The sequence below is a fragment of the Puma concolor genome, chromosome B2, assembly GCF_028749965.1.
Source record: "Puma concolor isolate L17-30 chromosome B2, mPumCon1.1.hap2, whole genome shotgun sequence".
Taxonomy (NCBI): Eukaryota; Metazoa; Chordata; class Mammalia; order Carnivora; family Felidae; genus Puma; species Puma concolor.
Window position 1 is genome coordinate 132,227,657 of NC_141671.1, and position 22,992 is coordinate 132,250,648.

The window sequence follows — 22,992 nt, forward strand, 5'->3', positions numbered from 1 at the left end:
CTTTACTGTGTGTCAGGTATCATAGAGGCAGTGGTGATACAGTGGTGAGCAAAAACATAAATTATCTTTGTCTGCTAGAACTTAGGGTAGTGAAGGAAGAAAACATTAAACAAGTAGTCATACAAAGTAATGCCACATTAGCAGTCTGAAGTGTTATGAAGGAATGTGTATGGTGCTTGAAGAGTACAGGTACTTAGCAATTTGGCCCGGTCTGGAGTTATGAAAGCTTCCTTGAAGAAGTGGTGCATAAGCCGAGATCTGAAGGATGGGTAGGAATAGCCTCCTGAAAGCAGCGGAGGAGTCTTCTAGGTTGATGGAATGGTATGTGTAAAGGCCCTGTGGCAGGAGGCAGATGGTACATCCGTGTGGCTAATGCAGAGACAGCAAGGATGGGGAACATGGTGCTGGAGTGAGGGGCGAGACGAGCACACTAGTGTCTTAGAGTTGTGATAAAGGTTTTAATCTCAAGAGCAAGCTCGTATATTTGCTTTTAAAAGGTCACTTACTGTGGTTTGGTGGATGAATTGGAAAAAGGCAGGGATGGATGTGAAGAGAGCAGTTAGGAAGTCACTGTCGCGCTCTTACTGAGAAACAGTGGTGGCGTGAACTAGGGTGGGGCAGTGGAGATGGTGGGGGTGAATTGACTCAGACATATTTAAGAAGTGAAATGAATAGGACTTGGTGATGGGTTAGATGTGGGAGTACAGGGGAGAGGGAGATGAAGGATGACCCCTAGGTTTCTAGCTTGGTTACGTGGGAGATCATGGTGCCATAATTGGGAGGAGGCTCTGGAAGGAAAGGCAGAAACATGGAAAAATTATAAGCATGTATTGGGCATGTTCACATTTTAAGTGCCTTTGTGAGAATGAATTAAATATATCAGACACTCACAAAGTTATTCAAGTCTGGGGAATATATCTGGGCTGACGCTAGGAATTTTATGAGTCATCTGCATAGAGATGGTAATTAAAGTTTTCAGTGATGAGATTGTCTAGGGACAGGATATAGTGTGAAAGAAAAGCCTATATGAGCCACAAAATAAAAAATAAATGAGTGGGATTACAGCACACTTGATCTTAGCCAAAAGGCCGAGAAGTGATTGAGTGGGACTACATTAAACCAAAGAGCTCCTGCACAGCAAAAGAAACCATCAACGAAATGAAAAGCCAGCCTACAGAATGGGAAAAAAAAATGTTTGCAAGTCATATATATGATAATGGGTTAATATAAAAAAATATAGGGGCGCCTGGGTGGCGCAGTCAGTTAAGCGTCCGACTTCAGCCAGGTCGCGATCTCGCGGTCCGTGAGTTTGAGCCCCGCGTCGGGCTCTGGGCTGATGGCTCAGAGCCTGGAGCCTGTTTCCGATTCTGTGTCTCCCTCTCTCTCTGCCCCTCCCCCGTTCATGCTCTGTCTCTCTCTGTCCCAAAAATAAATAAACGTTGAAAAAAAAAATATAAAGAATTCATACAGCTCAATAGCAGAAAAGCAAATAATCCAATAAAAAATGGGCAGAGGACCTGAATAGGCATTGTTCCAAAGAAGACATAGAGTGGATCAAGAAGTACATGAAAAAGTGCTCAAACATGACTAATCATCAAGGAAATGCAAATCAAAACCACAGTGAGATATGACCTTACACCTGTTAGATGAGTAGTGTCAAAAAGAGATAATTCCCAAGAGGATGTGGAGAAAAGAGAGCCCTTATGCACCACTGGTGGGAATGTAAATTGGTGCAACCACTGTGGAAGGCAGTATGCAGATTCCTAAAAAAATTAAAAATAGAACTACCCAATGATCTGGTAATTCCACTTCTAGGTGTATATCCGACAGAAACAAAAAGACTACATTGAAGAGATATCTGCACCCTCATGTTGACAGTCACACTATTTAGAATTGCCAAGGCAACTGCAAAGGAAACAATCAACAAAACTAAAAGGCAACCAATGGAATGGGAAAAGATATTTGCAAATGACATATCAGACAAAGGGCTAGTATCCAAAATCTATAAAGAACTCACCGAACTCCACACCTGAAAAACAAATAATCCAGTGAAGAAATGGGCAGAAAACATGAATAGACACTTCTCTAAAGAAGACATCCAGATGGCCAACAGGCACATGAAAAGATGCTCAATGTCGCTCCTCATCAGGGAAATACAAATCCAAACCACATTCAGATATCACCTCACGCCAGTCAGAGTGGCCAAAATGAACAAATCAGGGGACTATAGATGCTGGAGAGGATGTGGAGAAACGGGAACCCTCTTGTACTGTTGGTGGGAATGCAAACTGGTGCAGCTGCTCTGGAAAACAGTGTGGAGGTTCCTCAAAAAATTAAAAATAGATCTACCCTATGACCCAGCAGTAGCACTGCTAGGAATTTACCCAGGGATATAGGAGTGCTGATGCATAGGGGCACTTGTACCCCAATGTTTGTAGCAGCACTCTCAATAGTAGCCAAATTATGGAAAGAGCCTAAATGTCCATCAACGGATGAATGGATAAAGAAGTTGTGGTTTATATACACAATGGAATACTACGTGGCAATGAGAAAAAATGAAATATGGCCTTTTGTAGCAACGTGGATGGAACTGGAGAGTGTGATGCTAAGTGAAATAAGTCATACAGAGAAAGACAGATACCATATGTTTTCACTCTTATGTGGATCCTGAGAAACTTAACAGAAGACCATGGGGGAGGGGAAGGAAAAAAAAAAGAGAGAGAGAGAGAGCCAAAGCATAAGAGACTCTTAAAAACTGAGAATAAACTGAGGGTTGATAGGGAATGGCAGGGAGGGCAGGGTGGGTGATGGGGGTGCAGATGCCTCTTCAAAATACTGATTTTTGTTTCCTGTGGATATATACACCAAAGTAGGATCACTGGGTCATATGGTAGTTTTATTTTTAATGTTTTGAAGAACCACCATACTGTTTTCCATAATTGTATACTTGAAATCTGCTAAAAGAGTAGATGTTCCATGTTTTCACTACAAAAAAAAGGTAACTATTGGAGATGATAGATGCATTAATTAGCTTGATTATGGTAATCATTTCACTTAAGATGATCACATGGTACAAACGAAATATGCATCTATGAAACTACAGTCAGTAGCAAGAAGTGGTAACACCAGGAGAGTTCTGGGACAGGAAAGCCAGGGAAAAAGGGTATTTTGAGAATGAGTGTAGGCACTGGTTTTGAATTCTTGAACATTAAATGTGATGTCCATTTAAAAATGTCCATTTAGATCTGTTGGAGTCCCTTGGAGTCATTATTGAGCTTAGCAGAGGCCTTTTCTGTGAAGTGATAGGGACAGAAGCCAGAATGGGAAGAGGTAAGAAATGTGAGGGAGGTAAGAAAATGGTTTTGAGGACTGGTGAGGGAAAGATAGGAGAGAGGATGATCTTAGGGGAGTTGGAGCCAAGGAAGGGAGTTATGCTTTTTTTAAAAAAACATGAGAGACTTGAGTATGTTTCATAGCTGATGGGAATAATCCTATTGAGAGGGAATGGTTGAATATCTAAGAGGGAGAAGGATAAATGTGTAGGTAAAAGCTTTACAACTTGAAACTGCTTAATTCAGTATGCACTAGGTCTTAAAATGTATTGATTAGACTAGGAAGAGCAGATTGTTATAAATTGAACTGTAAATTATTTTCTTCTTGGAATATACAAATCTTTGGTAGCATGAAGTTTTATGATGATTGTATAGCTGCCTGGGCATGTCAAAGTCAGATAAGATCCTTTGAATACCTAATATATTTTAATATAAATCATGTATTTGTCTCCTAAAGTCTGCATTGAGGGGCTATTAATTTAAAGTCATGAATTTTAATTAAACTCTGTAGGAAAAAATATTTCACTCTTAAGAAGGAATTTAATAATGATCAATCCTTGAGGTATGAAAGAGTAAAAATGAACCTAGGGGACCAGAAAAAAGAAGTGTAATTCCGTGTTACTTATTAAGAAAATTCAGTCTTTATGTCATTCAAGAAAATTTCATCTCATACATGACTTATCTCTCTACTACTTTTGCAAATTGCATCTACCTATGTGCACGTAAAAAGAACACATTTTTACTTATGTATGGTGTTGTGATGCCCTTAAAAATGTTATCTCAGCTTTAGATTATGAGTGATACTTTGAGAGTACCATCATGTAATGTAAGGGGTCAGACCAGGCTCAACCAATGGCCATGCCACCCTGATCATGGCCTTAGCATCCTTAAGCTTCACCGCCCTGATCTGCAAAGTAGAGGGGATAGGGCCTATCACAGAGGCTGTTGTGGGTTTTATTGTGTAGCATGTATAAGATTCTCCAGTGTAACACGGGAGCTATGTTAAGAGCCTGGTAGGGGCGCCTGGGTTGGTTAAGTGACCAACTTGATTTTGGCTCAGGTCATGATCTCATGGTTCATAAGACCGAGCCCTGTGTTGGGCTCTGTGCTGACAAGGTGTAGGTGGCTTGGGATTCCCTCTCCTTTCTCTCTCTCTCTCTCTCTCTCTCTCAAAATAAATAAACATTACAAAAAGAGCCTGGTAAATGTTAGTTCAGTTGATTTTGCTTTCTGTCAACCACAAAAACAATTTAATAATAGAGGTTTATGTTGCATAGTTATTTATTATATTTTAAGTTAAATAGTTAATTACAAAACATAATTATGAAAATCATGCTATTTCCCCCTCAAATTTCTAGGCCAAAGTATATATGTGTGTGTGTGTGTGTGTGTGTGTGTGTGTGTGTGTGTGTGTGTGTATGTGTGTTTTAAAGTTTATTTATTTTGAGAGAGAGAGAGAGAGAGATAATGAGTGTGTAAGAGGGGCAGAGAGAGAGGGAGAGAGAGAGAATCCCAAACAGGCTCTGCACTGTCAGCATAGAGCCGGATTCAGGGCTCAATCTCACAAACTGTAAGATATGACCTAAGCTGAAATCCAGAGTCAGATGCTTAACCAACTGAGCCACCTAGGAGTCCTGTGTGTGTTTTTAAACAGACTTCTTTGAGAGGACTGTAAGGCATCTTCTGTTTAAAATAATAAAAGATACCATTTACTGATTCCTTAACTTTGTTACAAGGATTGGGCCAAGTCCTTTGTCATTTAATACTCTGTTGACAACTTTTGAGGGCTTTGCCTCTGCCAAGGTCACTTAGAAAGAAAGTGGGAAGAGCTAAGATGAAAGGCCAAGATTGCCTGACATTTAACTTCTATGGTATATTGTCCTCCTGTGGAGATGTAAGAATGGAGTGATTCTAGGTGCGAGAGAGAAGGGTTATGTATGTCTTGGGGTTTAAGTATGAGTAGAGTTTGGATCTTTAGTTATTACTTGGATTCACTCCTATCATGTTTATTTCTCTCTCTCCCTCTCTCTCTCTCTCTCTCTCTCAATCCCTCCCGTTTTCAGGTGACAGAGGGAAAACAGGAACTGGAAAGAGCATCACAGTTGGCCCGGAAAGTGAAGAAAGAGGCTGCTTCTCTCTCTGAGTGGCTCTCTGTCACCGAAGCTGAGTTGGTACAGAAATCCACTTCAGAAAGTTTGCTTGGCGACTTGGATATAGAAATCTCCTGGGCTAAAGTAAGTTGTAGTTCAGGTTACCTGCCAGTATTATGACAGGGTCACCTGTGGCATTTTGTTCAGGATGTCATTTATCTCCATTTCATATTAAACATAGCCTTTTCTTGTTTCCCATTATTTTTCCACCTCTGTGTGTTAAGAAAGAAGAAAAGAACATTAAAAACAACAATTTTAGGAAGATATTCCTACTTTGATTCCAAAAGCATTAAACTCACGGCTCATCAGTAAGGCCTTTATAGTCATTGAGCTCATGTGGTACTTGAAAACAATCATTGCCTTCAAAATTGGTGACACTTTTTGAGTATTCATTTTTCACAAAGGATTGTGCTGAATTTATTTATTAATTCTCTATAGTAACTTTTGTGCCAGCAACAAATCTTCCTACTGCAAACTACCTGATATAAAGAGCATAGGAACAGAATTAAAAAAAAAGAAAACCAATAAAAGATCTAAGAGTTTTCTGTAGCTCTGTAGTAATTTTGAAATCACAGAGATTAGAGAGTAGATTTGCCAATTCTCCCTTTTGAGGTGGACAAAGAATTGAATAGAACACAAAGTAGTTTTATTTTTAACCAACGCATTCTCTTTTCCTAAATTTATTTCCCAAGAAGCATGTATACATACTAGAGATACATGCTGAGTATAAATGTTCGATACGGTGACAGAAATTTATTTCAAGTCACAGGTATCAGTTTTGACATCTACAGGTGTTTGCTTGTGGGAAGTGAAGAGAAGGTCCTGGGTGATACAGCCGCTTAATTTGAATACTTCGTGGAGAGGACCCTTGAAAGCAAGTCCAGATACGAGGCCGTAGAATCGCTCAAGAAAAGTATAGTTCTGCGTGGGCTGTGTGAGGTGACAAAGTTGTGGAAGAGGGGATGTAGGAAGGAAAGGAAGAACGCTGGAATTCGTGGGTGTGCCGTGGATGATAATATGTATTAATATTGCAAAAGCAAAGGCACCCCCAATTTTTTTTTGTTAAATTTAAGTTTTTCTTTTTTTTTTTTTTTAATTTTTTTTAATGTTTATTTGTTATTTTTGAGAGAGAGAGAGAGAAGGGGAGGGGCAGAGAGAGAGGAAGACACAGAATCCGAAGCAGGCTCCAGGCTCTGTGCTGTCAGCACAGAACCCGATGTGGGGCTTGAACTCAGAAACCATGAGATCGTGACCTGAGCGGAAGTCAGATGCTTAACTGACTAAGCCACCCAGGCGCCCCTGCTAAATTTAAGTTTTTCAAGGAAATATTATCTTCTTTGTACATTTTGAAAGCTGTTATTTTCTTATGTTTTTAAAAATTTATTTATTTGAGAGAGTGAGTGCACACGAGAGTGTGGGAAGGCCAGAGAAAGAGGGAGAGAGACAGAATCCTAAGCAGGCTTCTTAGGATTGTCAGTGTGGAGCCCAACGCATGGGGCTCAAACCCACGAAACCTGAGATCATGACCTGGGGCAAAATCAAGTCAGACACTCAACCAACTGAGCCACCCAGGCACCCTGCCATTATTTTCTTATTAATAACTGAAGTCCTATAGGCTAATTGAATGACACATGCATAGTGTAATTTAAAAAGATAGAAGCAGGGCTCCTGGGTGGCTCAGTCAGTTAAACGTCTTGACTCTTGATTTCGGCTCAGGTCATGATCTCACAGTCCTTGGGACAGAGCCCCCCGTGGGGTTCTGCACTGACAGTGCAGAGCCGGCTTGAGATTCTCTCTCTGTCCCTCTCTCCCTGCCCCACCCCCACTCTCTCTCGCTCTATCACTCTCTCTCTCAAAATAAATAAATAAACTTTAAAATAAGAAGACAGAAGCAAAAATAATTTATAATCCAAGAATATACTGCTTTCATTTTAGTTTTTTATAGGCACATACATACAAACATGCATGGCCACAAACATTTACAAATAATTATATTGTGTCTAATGTTTTTTGACCTTGTTTCGAAAAACCTTTATCTTTAATATTCTACTTGCAAGTATTTTTGTATCACACATTGGAGAGGCATGGTATTTTATTGCGTACTTTTTATTGTCCCATTCCCATTTATTTCCATAAATTAGTGCCAATTTTCACTATTGTAAAAAATGCTGTGAAGCTTAATCATAGCATACATTTGTAATTATTTCTTGAGGAAAAATTCTTAGCCTTAAAAATATTGGCCAAGGGATATATTGATTTAAAATTCTAATACATACTATGAAATTGCCCTTCAGAAATGTACCCACCAGCTGTGAGTGAGAATTCCTACTTGCTTAACAGCAGGCAATATCATGTTTTAGTTATTTACTACATTTTCCAAAGGTTAGAGGCCATTTATAGCTCTTTTTAAAAAATTGCCTTTTTGTCGTTTTGACCATTTTGGTCTTTTCATTTAGAGCTCTTGACCTATTGCAATTATAAATACTTAGTGTGTTGTATATTGTTCCACTTTTCTTAATCTTTTTTATTTTTCATTTATTATTATTATTATTATTATTATTTTGCCATTGCGCTTTCCTTTCTGTTCTGTATGTTTTTTAAACCACTGTATTATGTATTTTTTAAAGAATACATTCATATTTTTCTTCATTGTTTCTGCTTTTAGTGCTTATAAAAGCCAACACTATTCTCTACTCCAAGGTTGTATAACTATTCACTTATATTTTCTTCTAGCTCTTTTATAGTTTCATCTTTTACCTTTAATGTTTTAATCCAGTGGAATTTATTTTGGTATATATCATGAGGTAAGGTTCTAACCTTGTTTTCTGAATAGTTAACCTTGTATCTCAGCACTATTTATTAATTATCATTTCCCCACTGATTTGACATGCTAAATTCTTTTTTTTTTTTTTTTTGCCTGTTGCTTTGCTTCACTGATCTGACCCTCTGAATTGTTCTTCAGCTGTTTAACTATATGGTTTCATGATATATTTCAACATGTAGCTAATGGATTCCCTGTCTTTATGCTTCTGTTTTTTTTATATACTTCTATAAATTTTAGAATTATTAATCTGAAATTATTAAAAAATTCTGTTAGAGGGTGACTGGGTGGCTCAGTTGGTTAAGTGTCTGACTCTTGATTTCAGCTCAAGTCATGATCTCACAGTGGTGAGATCAAGCCCCACATTGGGCTCCACTGTAGGCTCTGTGCTGGGTTCCATGCTGGGCTGCAGCATACTTAAGATTCTCTCTCCCCCTTTCCCTCTGAACTTCTCCTGTTGGAGTTTGCATATGCATGCTGTCTCTCTCTCAAACAAAATTCCGTTAGAAATTTGGTTTGAATTGCCATAAATTTATAGACTTGTTTTCAGGGGAATTAATATCTCTGTTATAATAAGTCTTTTTAGTAACATGGTATGTTTCATTTTTTCCCCCCAATGTTTTAACATTCTATATAATGCTTTGGTTTTTTCCTTCAAAAACATTATGTATGGGTGCAAAGATGTTTATTCCTACATATTTATTTGTTTTTGTAAGAAAAAGTATGCTTTGTCTTTACTACTAATTACTTATGGCTTGTACATAGGTCATACTGATTTTTGCAGATTTAATTTTTAATCATTCATCTTTGTGTACTCAAATCAATTCAGTTAATTTTTTACTCATATCAATTCAGTTAGTTGATTCTCATAATTTTTTAAGGTAAAGACTTAAAATAATGGTATGTTTGTCTCTTCTGGAACTATTCAATTTTAAATTCCCATTTAATCTTATTTCAGGTTTGAAATAATGAAGATGGTAAATACAAGTCACAAATTCATAGCACATTTTTTTCACTCGAGTAAATCAAATGGAACATTAGTATGTAACATAATCACCTACTTTTTCAATACTGTTTTCAGATTTAAGAAACATTAATATTTCACAGCATTTTAATGTATTTACACTTAAAATTTATATAAAATTTTTTCAATGTAAAAATATAATATTTTCATTCCTGAACTTTAATACTATTTTTATTTGATAGCTTAAATATTATTATTTTCAGTGTAGTCATTTTCTTTACAGTAGTCTGTTAGCACAGATAGTTGTATATACTGTTTACATTTAATTTCTTGTTAATTATTTTTATAGTTCTTAAAGACTGTTCTAGTCAATCAGTACATTGCCACTGAAGGTATATAGAAAGCCTTAACTGCAGAGAGAGTGGCTGTGGGTTTTTTTTTTTTTTTCTCCCTTCTGGAGAAGAATATTTTAGTGTCTTTATAAGTATACCAGTATTTGATATAGCCAAGTGAATGTTTAAACCTTGACTGATTTGGGAATTTGCAATTTTTATGCCTTCCAAAATGAAATTTAGTGATGTGAGATTAAATATAAATGAGCTCCTTGAAATGATTTGTTTAAGTGTTGGTTAAAAAATGTACAATAGCAGTGGGATGGATATGCTTATGTTACCTTCTGATTGAAGCAACTTTATAGTTTTAATTTTGGGATCCAGCATCTTTGCTATATTTCTCTGAGTATGTGTCCTTTTTTAAAAAGTATTTATTGATTTATTGATTTTGAGAGAGAGAAAAGAGTATTTATTTATTTTGAAAGAGAGAGAGAGAGAGAGAGAGAGAGAGAGAGAATGAGAGAGAGAGAGAGAGAGAGAGAGAATCCCATGCAGGCTCTGCACTGGTGGTATGGGGCTCAAACTCATGAGCTGTGAGATCATGACCTGAGCTAAAGTCGGTCGCTTAACCAGCTGAGCCACCCAAATGCCCCTTGCTGAGTACACATCTTGCCTGGTCAAATTTATGAATGTGTGAATCAAGTTATCATTATACCATCCAGAGTATTATTTTTGCCTATGACAATTGTTAACTACAGCTTAGATGTGCTGGTTCTCTTATGATTTAGTTACGATGAAATATTTTTTGTAATTCTTATACAACAGATTAAATATTAAGTCACCCAGTGCAGGGTGTTATCCTTGTAAATAAAGGTAGTATGCATCAGTAGTTTCCTGTAGTAGTCAAGGAGATAAATTCATTATGAAACTTTCAGACTTACGAGTTCTGGAATAGTTCAGCTTTGCCATCTTATAGTGACTGAATATAAAATTGATTCTTTAGGTCTAAAATTGTGATGAAGACACTTGGTGTTTGTGTGTAATAAATGGAATTTGTACTTAAAGTGAACAAAACTCAGATTTTTTACAGCTGAGTTTGTTACTTTTTTGTATTTGCATAATTCAGTGTTTTAATTTTTGTTAGGAATTGAAGAACCCTGAACATTTAATAGGTTGTGGAACATTGGAAACCTTTCAGATATTGTAAATTATCTGGGGGACTCGTGGACTGCCATGCATATATGGAAGAAAAGTTCTTTAAAAATTAAAGTTGGATGAACATTTATAATGTTCTGAAACATCAAGTGGGTGTTGGTATTTTTATTTTCTAGAATATCCTGAAGGATCTGGAAAAGAGAAAAGCTGATTTAAATGCCATCACAGAGAGTAGTACTGCCCTCCAGAACTTGATCGAGGGCAGTGAGCCTGTTTTAGAAGAGAGGCTTTGTGTCCTTAGGGCTGGGTGGAGCCGCGTCCGTACCTGGACAGAGGACTGGTGCAGTACGCTGATGGTATGTTTCAGGATGAAATCTTGTCTCCTTTAGTTGCTGGAAAACCAATACAGCTTTGATTGGAAGTTTAAATCCTGTCTTCTGTGTGTCACAATAATGTTTTGCTTCAAGAGAATTAATTTCATTAAACTACATTTTATTTTTTCATTTGAAAAGATAGTAAATTTCTGGGGTGAAAAATGTCTCTGTTAAGTAATACACCATTTGTGATACACATAGAAATATGTACTTTAATATCTTAATAAGTGTACCTCTCTTGTTATATTTTAATGATTTGGTATTATATTTATTGTCATGCTTTCACAAACCATATATATATATAATACTTATTATGTTCTAATAATGGCATACTAGTTAAGAGCACAGGTTTTAGCATCTCATGGCCTAAGTAAAAATTTTGACTAGTAGCTGGGTGACATTGGTCAAGTCACTTAAAGCTCTCTAAATCTCATTTTTCTCATATGTAAATGGGCATTATTATAATTTCAACCTCATACAGTTTTTGTGAGGATTATGTGACAAGAAACATGTATAAATAACTAGATAGCTATACTTAAAACAACCAGTTTTTGATATTATGGTGTTGATTATGATAATTGTTAAATGTTTTATGTTGTTAGTCTTTAGTTATTCTGCTGTTAATTATTACCTGGATAGAGTGACCTGTTAAATTTCACAGTGGTTTTCTGTTCCTCTTATACTAACAATGAATATGGCAGCCTCCCTCTTTCTTCCCTTAGAGGGAATTTCATTTATAAATTATCATTTTGTTTTGACATATCTGGGATAGGACTTTTTTCAAATTCATAGAATTACTGGGTAATAAATAGAGATAGAAAAAAATAAATTATTGTGTGTTTGAGCATTTACTGGAATCAATCATAATGTGTAGGGCGTTGAAGTTCATGGGATCATGTCTTGATTGGTGAGAACCGTACCCAGAATCGATTATTAAGAACAAAGCTTGGGTAAATTACTTAAATCTTGCTACATTTTAATTCCCCTATATATAAAATTGGAATAAGAGAACACACCTTACAGAGTTCTTAAATGTTAAATAACAAATACAAAACTCTTGGCTCATAGAATATGTTCATGAAATATTTTATACATTCATTTTTATTGTAACCAACTTAAGTCCACATTCTCCCAGCCCTTACTTCTATATTCTTCAGTCTGTACTTTCCAAATTATTCCTTCAAATAATGCCTTTATTTTCCTATTAGAACATTTAACATTAAATAAGTCTGGTGCTCATCAGTTCACCTTTCTTAGAATCCAGATCACTGCCAAAACTTTTCTCATTGATTCTCATTTTCTTTTTTTAAACTATTCTTTCATATTAATGGATTTACAATTTGTTTTCTCGTCTTTGAAATACTTCTCAGTTTTTTTCTAGTTTCCTTTGTCCCATCAAATATAGTTCTTAGAAGTTGTTAATTTCATGTAAGGGCTGCCCCACTCTTTTTGATCAGGTTCTAAATTCTTGCTTTAGCCTCAATTATTTTAATTAGTTTTAATTAGGTTTACTGTTTTTTTCTTGTTTTCACGTTTATTCTCTCGCTCACATTTTCTGTCCTGCTTCAGGAAATGTTACTGAGGTCTGTGCCGGCTATAATTTTAAGTGCTGTTAGCACCAAGGTGACAAGCCACAGGCCTATCCTACAATCAGTTACAGTCCATTGAGCAGGCAGAATCTTATTCAGTGCATATTTTAATAATTCTTTTATGTTACTGCTTTTTGAAAGTTTTTTTAAGTTTATTTATTTATTTATTTATTTATTTATTTATTTATTTTGAGAGTGAGAATAAGAGTGAGAGAGAGAGAGAGAGAGAGAGAGAGAGAGGGAGAGAGAGAATGAGAATCTCAAACAGGCTGTGCACCACCAATGCAGAGCCCAGTGAAGGGCTCAAACTCATGAACCGCAAGATCATGACCTGAGCCAAAGTCGGATGCTTAACTGACTGAGCCACTCAGGTGCCCTTATATTATTACTTTTTAAGTTACTTTTTAAAAAAATAGGTCAAGGGGTGGCAGATGAGATTACTTAGAAGAATGAAGAATAAGGGATACAAACAAAATGAAATTGAAAAAGAAAGTTTCACCTTTTATCTTTCTTCAACCTTTAATAATATTGTATTGAGGTCTAAATCAAATAAATTTAAACACCATTTAACCATAGCTATGAAGTTTTAGGAATGAGACTTATTCACTGGGAAAGAGCTTTGCAGAAAGATGGAAACCTCTTTTGAAATTCAGCATACATTTAGCTTTTTGAAGGTCTTTTAAATGTCTTCTAAGATTATAAATGTCTGAAGTATTGCGTGTGATTGTACCAGCGTTTCATTAATTTCTTTTCTAGAATCATCAGAACCAATTGGAAATATTTGATGGAAATGTTGCTCACATAAGTACCTGGCTTTATCAAGCTGAAGCTTTATTGGATGAGATTGAAAAAAAACCAGCAAGCAAACGGGAAGAAATTGTGAAGGTACCAAGCACAGAGGATCAGTACTTCTACTTCTGGGAATGGAAGATTTAGTGTGGTCTTTTCTCTCATGCTCAGAGTTACTTGTGCACTCATTCTTTCCATGCATTTGATTCATTCATTTTTATTTTGGTGGGAGAAACTAAGGTTTCGAATGAGTCATGTGAGCAGCTCTTCATTACATTGATTATCCTAAAATATTTTCTAGGGATCCAAGAAATTTATTTAAACCACCTCTAATTCTGAGTTAGCATCACAGTGATGTTTGGCTTTGATTTTCCCCATGTGCTAATTTTGTGTTTTCTTACAATCAGCGTTTAATATCTGAGCTGGATGATGCCAGCCTCCAAGTTGAAAATGTTCGTGACCAAGCTGTTGTTTTGATGAATACACGTGGAGGCGCAAGCAGGGAACTTGTAGAACCAAAATTAGCTGAACTGAATAGAAACTTTGCAAAGGTTTCTCAACATATCAAAAGTGCCAAAGTGAGTAATAATATTTTAATATAAAAGTATTTTTCCTGTGGTCATGTGTCTCAATGGTATGTCATTCTTGGGTATATACATCAAAAAATTTTATTATTTATTTACTTAGTTATTTATTGAGAGAGAGGGAGAGTGGGGGTGAGGGGCAGAGGGAGTGAGAGAGAAAGTCTTAAGCAAGCTCCACACTCAGCTCGGATCCTGACGTGGGGCTTGATCCCACAACCCTGGGATCATGACCTGAACCAATATCAGGAGTCAGAAGCTGAACTGACTGAACCACCCAGGCATCCCTACATCACAAAATTAAAAAAAATTTTTTTTTCAACGTTTATTTATTTTTGGGACAGAGAGAGACAGAGCATGAACGGGGGAGGGGCAGAGAGAGAGGGAGACACAGAATCGGAAACAGGCTCCAGGCTCTGAGCCATCAGCCCAGAGCCCGATGCGGGGCTCGAACTCACGGACCGCGAGATCGTGACCTGGCTGAAGTCGGACGCTTAACCGACTGCGCCACCCAGGCGCCCCTCACAAAATTTTAAATTAAAACGATTTTAATGACTTTTTCCTTGAATGGAGCATTGGTCCTTATTTATTTGTGATTTTGCATGTGAAGGAGAGAAAACAAGAAATTAATCTTGAAGAAAATAACCCATTTGAGAAAAGGTGTCAGAGTCTCATTCAGAAGTTAAAAGTGGCTATAAAATAATGAGACTCATTTCCAAGCTAGGGACGAATATTAAACCCATTACTGTATAGTCTACTTTATAAACTTGTGCACACTGCACATGTGTGAAGTCATTTTTTGTGCTTTACATGTTAATTGCATCTGAAAGTTACAAGTAATTTAACAATTTAGACCTAATGCAGAAAGCTATTATCTGCTGTTATAAATTTGAAAAGGGGCTTTATGAATTTAAATAAGAGGATGGAGCCCCTGGGTAGCTTGGTCGAGCATCCAACTCTTAATTTCTGCTCGTGTTATGATCCCAGGGATGTGGGATCCGCACTGAGTATGGAACCTACCTGGGATTCTCTCTGTCTCTCGCTCCCTTTGCCCCCTCCCCCACTCACGCTTTGTCTCTAAGATAAGATAAAAATAAAGTAAAATAAGAGGAGAATAAATAACAGATTTTCTTAAAAAGTTTTTATTGATTCTACCATATTATAGTTTTTTCCCTCTGTGTGTGTCTTACAAATTCTCTTTCCTCTTTCTCTTGTCTAATGAGAGGAGGAAATGAAACATTTTATTGCAGTGTTCTCAAGGCCTGGGGTGTGGCAGGTGCTCAGTAAATGTTAACTTGAAAAGATGAAAGCCTTTTGATGGTTTGCTAGGGCAAAAACCAAAAGCCGCATAGCTCACTTTGGGGGTCATTCAAACCAGCTGTTAACTTTGACAGAGGATTATGAGTTTTTCAGGATCCCAGGTGGGCCCCTGGATTGGCATTTTTGAATATTTGGTTAATTCTACCTCTTGAGAGTCATGTATGGAAATTATCTAGAGGAAGGACCCTGTTTTTTGCAAGAAGTAAATATTATCTAAGTTTGCTTTAATTTGAAATGTCTGACATAAAAGGCCAAACTATCTTTCATAGCTCATGAGTATACTTAGATTATTCACATCTTAAGGAAAACAAGTAACTTGCTTTAACTTTTGTCTTCCTTAGCTTTGACCTTAACTTCCCTACCTTCTGTCCTAAGCTCATTTGTTCCTTTCAATAGATATATGGGAGCATTTTCCTGGTATAAAAGAGTAAGGCATGAGACATAAGGATAGAGTGAGAGGAAGTACAAAGAAGCAAAATCATTATATCCCCATAAATTACTTCTGTCAACATTTTGGCATACATGTCTACTCTTACATGTATGTGATATTATCAATTGTTTATATTGTTTCATAAGTTCTCCTTTGACATGGTTTTCAACAGCTGTGGTGTGTTCCATTGTATGATCTATTATACTTTTCTAAGTCAGTTTTCTGCTTTTAGTGTGCTTTTATAAATACTGAATTGTCAAATCCTTTTACGCATGTCTTTTTTTTATTTTTTATTTTTTTCTATTTTTTCATTGGGGCATTTTTATTTTATTTTATTTTATTTTATTTTTTAATATGAAGTTTATTGTCAAATTGGTTTCCGTACAACACCCAGTGCTCCTCCCAACAGGTGCCCTCCTCAATAACCATCACCCACCTTCCCTTCACTCCCACTCCACATCAACCCTCAGTTTATTCTCAGTTTTTAAGTCTCTTATGGTTTGGCCCCCTCCCTCTCTAACTTTTTTTTTTCCTACCATGTTCATGTGCGATCTCAGAATCCTCCACACTGCACTCCAGGCAGCCATAGTTATTTGCACACTAGTTCACATCTCTGACTGGAGTTTGGAGAAAATTGGTAACTCCAAGAAGCCCAAATAGATAAAGTCATTGCTATATGGATGAATGAAATTAAAGTCAATTCAAATAAGTGCTAGTTCCTCTCTTGACACTCCATCCCTCTGATTAATGCCAGAATGTCTGGTGAAGAATGGATCTTGGGGCGCCTGGATGGCTCAGTGGTTAAGCATCCAACTTTTGGTTTCGGCTCAGGTCATGATCTCATGGTTGTGAGATCAAGCCCCAAGTTGGGCTCCATACTGGGCATGGAGACTGCTTAAGATTCTCTCTCTCTGTCTCTCACTCCTCCCTCACTCCCTCCCTTAGCTCGTCCCCCCCACTTGTGCTCACCCTTAAAAAAAAATGTATCTTTTCAAAGAACACTTTTTCTTCTGCAGTTGCTAATTGGCCAGGAACCATTATCATACCAGTGTCTGGTCACCACCGAAGCACATGAAACTGATGTACTTTTCGCTGACCTGGAAAAATTAGAAATTGACATAGAAAATATGTTAAAAGTTGTGGAAAAACACTTGGAATTCAGTGATGAAGATGAAAAGGTTGGTTCAGGGAGGTTTTCAAAACCATGGTGTTCTTATCGTTCTGTTCTGTGCATTATATTTTTACATCAGTGATGTTTAACCAAAGAATCTGCCAAATCATGCCAAAGGATAGACCCAAATGTGATTTTCTCCTGAGTGTTGTAAGATTTGCCAAGTGATTTATGTAGTGCTTAAGAAAATAGATACACTTTCTGATTAAAGGTAGTATTATTTTAGACGTTCTCTAACTTCTGCTAAATTAACATTCTTTATGAGATAGTTAAAGTCAAATATGAAATGTTTTTTAAAAACCTGAATTTTTGTTACTTATTCAGATGAACAGATTTTGACTGATCTACTTCATAGGTTAGTTCTCCTACTTGGGAACTGATTAGTAAGTGATGCTGTTATATATTTTTCTTTTGAGTAACGTTTTTTTTTCCTATTAAACATTCAGATGGATGAAGAGAGAGCCCAGGTTGAGGAAGTTCTACAAAGAGGAGAACAAATGTTACATGAACCTATGGAGGAGAATAAAAAGGAAAAGATCCGTTTGCAGTTACTACTTTTGCGTACAAAGTACAATAAAACTAAGGTATTGTCCTGGGAGAGTCTCTGTTCTACTTGAAGAACTTACTTAGCTCTTGCCATTCAGATATTTGATGTTGCATTCATGGATACCTTAAAAAATAGGTGGAATAGTATTTATTACTAAATATGTCTATATTTTTGGATGGGACAGGACTCAAAGAAAATAGAAACATAAAATCTTATTATTGGGATCTCTTTTGGACTTTTAATAATGTATTAAATCTAAAAGGCATCTATCCTTTTTAGGAGTGACTTGTTTCAATTCTGTATTTTATATGTGGAGGTCTTGATCGCCTCAACAAAAATTTTAGTTTACAAATAACTAAATTTGTGAATTGATAAATGATGATTTGTAGTCTAGAAAAAGATTCACTACCAGCTCTCTTTTCAGTGACCATCTCCCCAGCTGCATTGCAAGTGTGTTGGTGTTCTCTAAAAATCTGTTCTTAGGTAATCCTTCTAAGAACCATTTTTAGTTAGCAATGTTGAATATAGTAGAAGATTCTAGTCTCTCAGTTTGCTGCCTGTTGGATGTCTCAATCTGTTTGTACCACAAGCTTATAACATGTACCAAGCTAAATTTGTCCTCTCTCTTCCCTTCTAACCTGTGTTTCTTAAGTTATTCCTTATCTTAGTTTATTTCCTTAAACTCTCCATTCTAATTTAAGAATGGGTGGTTTTTCCTCACACTACATCGAGTAGGCATTAAAAACATCACTTCTGAATGAACTAAGATGCTGCAGAACCTGAAGTTAGGCACAGCGCTACCAATTACTTGCTTTATGACCCTGGGGAGATGACTGAATTTCTTAGCCCACTATTCTTTCCATAATTCAGACTTTTAGGATTTTATCCTGTTAGCTACTACAGTGTGTTTCAAGCTGAGTCTGTTTTATGTCCAGTTTTTCTTAACTCTAGCCCATCCTCCATATTGTCCTCAGAATTACTTATCCCAAAGTTGTCACTGGTCATGACATTCCTTTACTTAAGAAAGTGTTGAGGAAAACCTTACAAAATACAGAAAAAGCTTTAAGTGCAAGGTTCATTATGATCATGGTACACTGATGCTTCATCTGACCTCCAGCTACCTCTTCGATTCACTCGCAGTCACCAGGTAGCAGAGTTTGCTGTTTTTCTGTATATTTTCCCAAAGAAACCAGTGCCTTTCCATCTTTAGGGTCTTTTCTAATTTTATTATTATTCTCTGGTGTGGGTTTTATCTCCTTAGTTTACCTGAAAAATGTATTATCTTTTAAGGCTTGGCTCCATTTTTATTCCTAACATTTTTCAGATGATATTGTAGTTCTTTGCTTCACTGTTATTTACAGGTATCTTACTTCCCTAGAACTTCATCTTTGGGTGCCAAATCATAAATCATTACTGGTCCAAAATAGAAATAATTTTTAGACTTTTAACAAATGAATACATTTTTTAAGAGTACTAATATATACCACAAAAGGCTTATTTTATTTTGGGTTCACTAACATTAGTTATTGTAACTAAAATGCTCTTAAAATGTTTGAAATGCTTTTGTCCTTATTTTATTAGCCCATATACTTCTGCGAATCTGAAGTTTTTAAAACTTTCTTGTCTGTAAACATTAGAATCCCTTGGAGGAACTTAAAAAAAAATCAGACTCCCAAACCAGTTAAATCAAAATCTCTTAGGTTGGGCCTATGTGTGAACATTCTTAAAAAAAAACAAAAAACCAAACAAACAATTTTCTAGGTAATTCTAATGTGCAGTCAGAATTTAGAGCCATCAGTGTATAGGTTTTATTTTCTTATTTGAAATGTGTGTTAAATGACCTTTTCCCATTTGTGTTGACTAGGGTATATAGTATTACTATTTTTAAAATCTGTGTGAGCTCTTTATAAAATAAATATATTAATCTCTTGTCATATTTGCTATAAAAGTATTATTTTATTGATTTTTATCTTATAATTATTTTATTTTTAACATGCAACCATTTAAAATTTTTGTTTAGCCCTACATGACTGTGTTTTCCCTTTGTGTTTTCTTTTCTTTTTGCCAGCCTGTTTGGAATCTAGAAAGTCCTTATTTTGCAGAGATGATGACTATTCAGTTCTGTTTAGTCCTGGTTTTCCCCTATGGTTTGATAGAAACAAAACTTAGAAACTTTTAATAAAATTTTCATATAAAATAAACTTTTTCATCTATCTATCTGAAATTTTGGTTCTGTATGACATGATCAACATCAAGTAACACTAAGATTTTAGCATTACTTTGCAGTAGATTTGTATTTTTATGTCTAGCAGAATAAAAATAAAAGTATCCAGAAGTAAAGTCTGGGTCAGATCTTGAGGACTGTTTTTTTTTTTTTTTTTTTTTTTCTCCTCCTAGGGCATTTTGATTGATCACTCTCTTGGAATAAAACCTATTTTGGGAATCTAGAAAGCACATGTTTAAATTTTGAACTGCCTTGCTGCTTCTTCTGCAAGAGTATGGAGGCTCAGAAAATCCTAGACTATCTTTACAGACTGAATAGAAAAAGGCAGTCTTTAATGAAAGTGATTTTATTTTTAATTTGGAGCTTTCTATTTACAATAACTTCTGACCTTCTTGTTCTTTTGTATTTGCTTAAAAAATATAATTTGTCTTGGACATATGGATAAATATCTGGAATGCTTTCAGACTAAAATTTGAATGCATGGCATTAGTATAACAAAACTAATATTAATTTCAAGTAGAAATAATCTTGTGGATAAAATCAGGACATCTATGTAGGCTTGCTTCTATCCTACTATCCAGGACTGTCTAGCACGAGGTGAAAGCAGTTTATCATGTTATAGGAGACAAATGAATATAGACCTCTAGGTTCAATACCATGTTATTGACTCACTGGTTTTAGTCTTGAGTCTTGGTTTCATTTAGGAATGATAACTGTAAGCATTTTCAGGATCACTCAGTGAATATGTGTTTATGATCATTTTCTCTGCCATCTTTGAATTTGCAAAGGAATATCGTTTTTTAGAAGTTCAATATAGGAAGATAGTGGAAGCATCAGGAAAGCCACCTTAATTCATGAGCAGATGTACTTTGCCATTTGCAAGTAGTAGATGGGCATTTAATAAATTGTAGCCATTTGGAGTAAAGGACTTGAACTGCTGAAAGACTGGTAGCCCATCCCAGAGAGCACTGTTTTTGTTGAGAAAGCTCTGATTAAAGGATGTATTAATAAGTAGTCCACCCAAATAAGTTCACCCAGCTTAGGATCTGTCTGAATTTATGTTAGGACCTGTTGTCTTATCTAGGAGAGTTATGTTCTGTAATATTGTTCTCAAAGGTTAAGATGTTACCCTGAGTTACCTGGGTTATTATTTTATCAAAACCACCACTGCATTTCTTACATTATGAACACATGTTAAACTTACTTATATTTTCAACGGTGAGGCCCAGAAGTGTTTAATCTAATTGTGACATTTTACTCAATGGGTAAAGTAATAACGGTATTAAAATGTTTTATTTCACATAGAACTTTATGATTTGCGGCATATTCTTATTTCCTCAACAGCTCAGGAAAGGAGTTGTTATGTTTTCTTGTTTGCTAAATGAGTTCAGGTGGCCCAAGTCTTAAAGAAAAACCTTTCAAGCTTTAACCTATTTATGCTGTTTAATAGCAGGTTTGGAAGAAAATCAGTATAGAGATTGCTAAGGGTTTCTACAGCAATACAGGGCAAAAATATAAAAAATTAAAACTCAAAATTTTTAATTTGGGTTCATGATATTGAATTGCTGCAGAAAATAGTCTTGTGGTTTTTTTCTGTTTGCTGCTGTTTATTGTGGGTATATTTTAAGAGATGTGCCTTATTATTATTGTTTTTATAGGCAGTCCCTAATCAACAGAGGAGAACAGGTCAGCTTGCTCCTGGAATTCGATCGCCCCCTCCTCCCACAGATTATCTGGTTGAAATTAACAAAGTTTTACTTTCCATGGATGATACTGAATTATTACTTAATGCTCCAGAGCTAAACACTGTGGTCTATGAAGACTTCTCTTTTCAGGAAGACTCTTTGAAGGTAAAGCTCCAGGCACCTCACTTAAATAGCCACAATGAACTTAGAAAGAAAGCAAGGTATCTGTCCTTGTGCCTTTGTAGATGGTCTATAATTTTTAAAATTTGTGCCAAGAAATTAATAATGTGTATGAATAATCAGTCTTTCCCATTTCACCAATGAAATATTATCAAAATTTTAATTTTTCAAAAGTATGTATGCATAGTTATTCTTTGCAACATCAGAAACATTTTTTTAAAGTTTTTATTTATTTATTTTGATAGAGAGAGAGCATGAGTGAGTGAGGGGCAGAGAGAGAGGCAGACAGAGAGAGTCCAAGCAGGCTCTGTGCCATCAGCACGGAGCCTGGTGTGGGCTCACAAACTGTGAGATCATGCTCCGAGCCGAAATCGAGTCGAATGCTTAACTGACTGAGCCACCCAGGCGCCCCAGAAACTTTTTTTTAATCAAACACATGCACAAATCATATTCTCTTTCTTATAAACTTGATTGTCAGTTGATGTAAAATATCAGCATTTATGTTGTCATCTATAACAACTTAAGATTGGCCAGTTGTTGGGGTGTGAGGTATGTTGTTTATAAGTTAATTAGGGATCTAGAAGTTTATAGTTGTTCACAAGACTATTAAATACCACCAGGGCTTTTTCATATAATTTGACTGCACTTATGTATAATTTTGCAATAAAATTGCTATTAGATTTGATATGTTTGATAGCTCATTTTAGTCACTTAAAGATATTTAAAAATATAAATAATTCCAGCTTCAAACACTTTGTTACCTTTATAGAATACCATTGAAGCTTTTTATATGTCCTGTACAAGTGCTGCTTTGAACAACTGTGAGGATTTCTTTTCTGCCATTAGGATATTATGTAGCATTTCTCACATTTTGTTCAATACAGGGTATTATTTTTTAAAAAGTTGTCAGCTTTGATGAGCAACAATTATCATGTCTCATCATACTTTAAATAAGTGTTATGCAAGATAAATTTTTGGTCTTTTGTGATTCTGTTCTTCTGTTTGCTGGATTTTATTAATGTGTGACAATGCATTTGTAGAATATCAAAGATCAACTGGACAAACTCGGAGAACAGATTGCCATCATTCATGAAAAACAACCAGATGTTATTCTTGAAGCCTCTGGACCTGAAGCCATTCAGATCCGGGATACACTTACTCAGTTGAATGCAAAATGGGACAGAATTAATAGAATGTACAATGATCGTAAAGGGTATGTATAAATTAAGTTGATACTTTCTAAAAAAATTTTTTTTAATGTTTATTTATCTTAGAGACAGAGCGCAAGCAGGGGAGGGGCAGAGAGAGAGGGAGACAGAATCCAAAGCAGGCTCCAGGCTCTGAGCTG

General features: G+C 36.0%; 1 protein-coding gene across 1 annotated transcript in view; it reads left to right on the forward strand.

Moving 5' to 3' along the window:
• The window catches only part of UTRN (utrophin), a 469,064-nt gene that overhangs the window by 143,604 nt on the left and 302,468 nt on the right, over positions 1-22,992 (forward strand). The window contains 8 exon segments of the mRNA XM_086708068.1: positions 5,396-5,566; positions 10,931-11,110; positions 13,474-13,602; positions 13,914-14,084; positions 16,854-17,015; positions 17,455-17,592; positions 21,438-21,629; positions 22,685-22,857. Coding sequence (XP_086564194.1) covers positions 5,396-5,566; positions 10,931-11,110; positions 13,474-13,602; positions 13,914-14,084; positions 16,854-17,015; positions 17,455-17,592; positions 21,438-21,629; positions 22,685-22,857 — 1,316 coding nt within the window.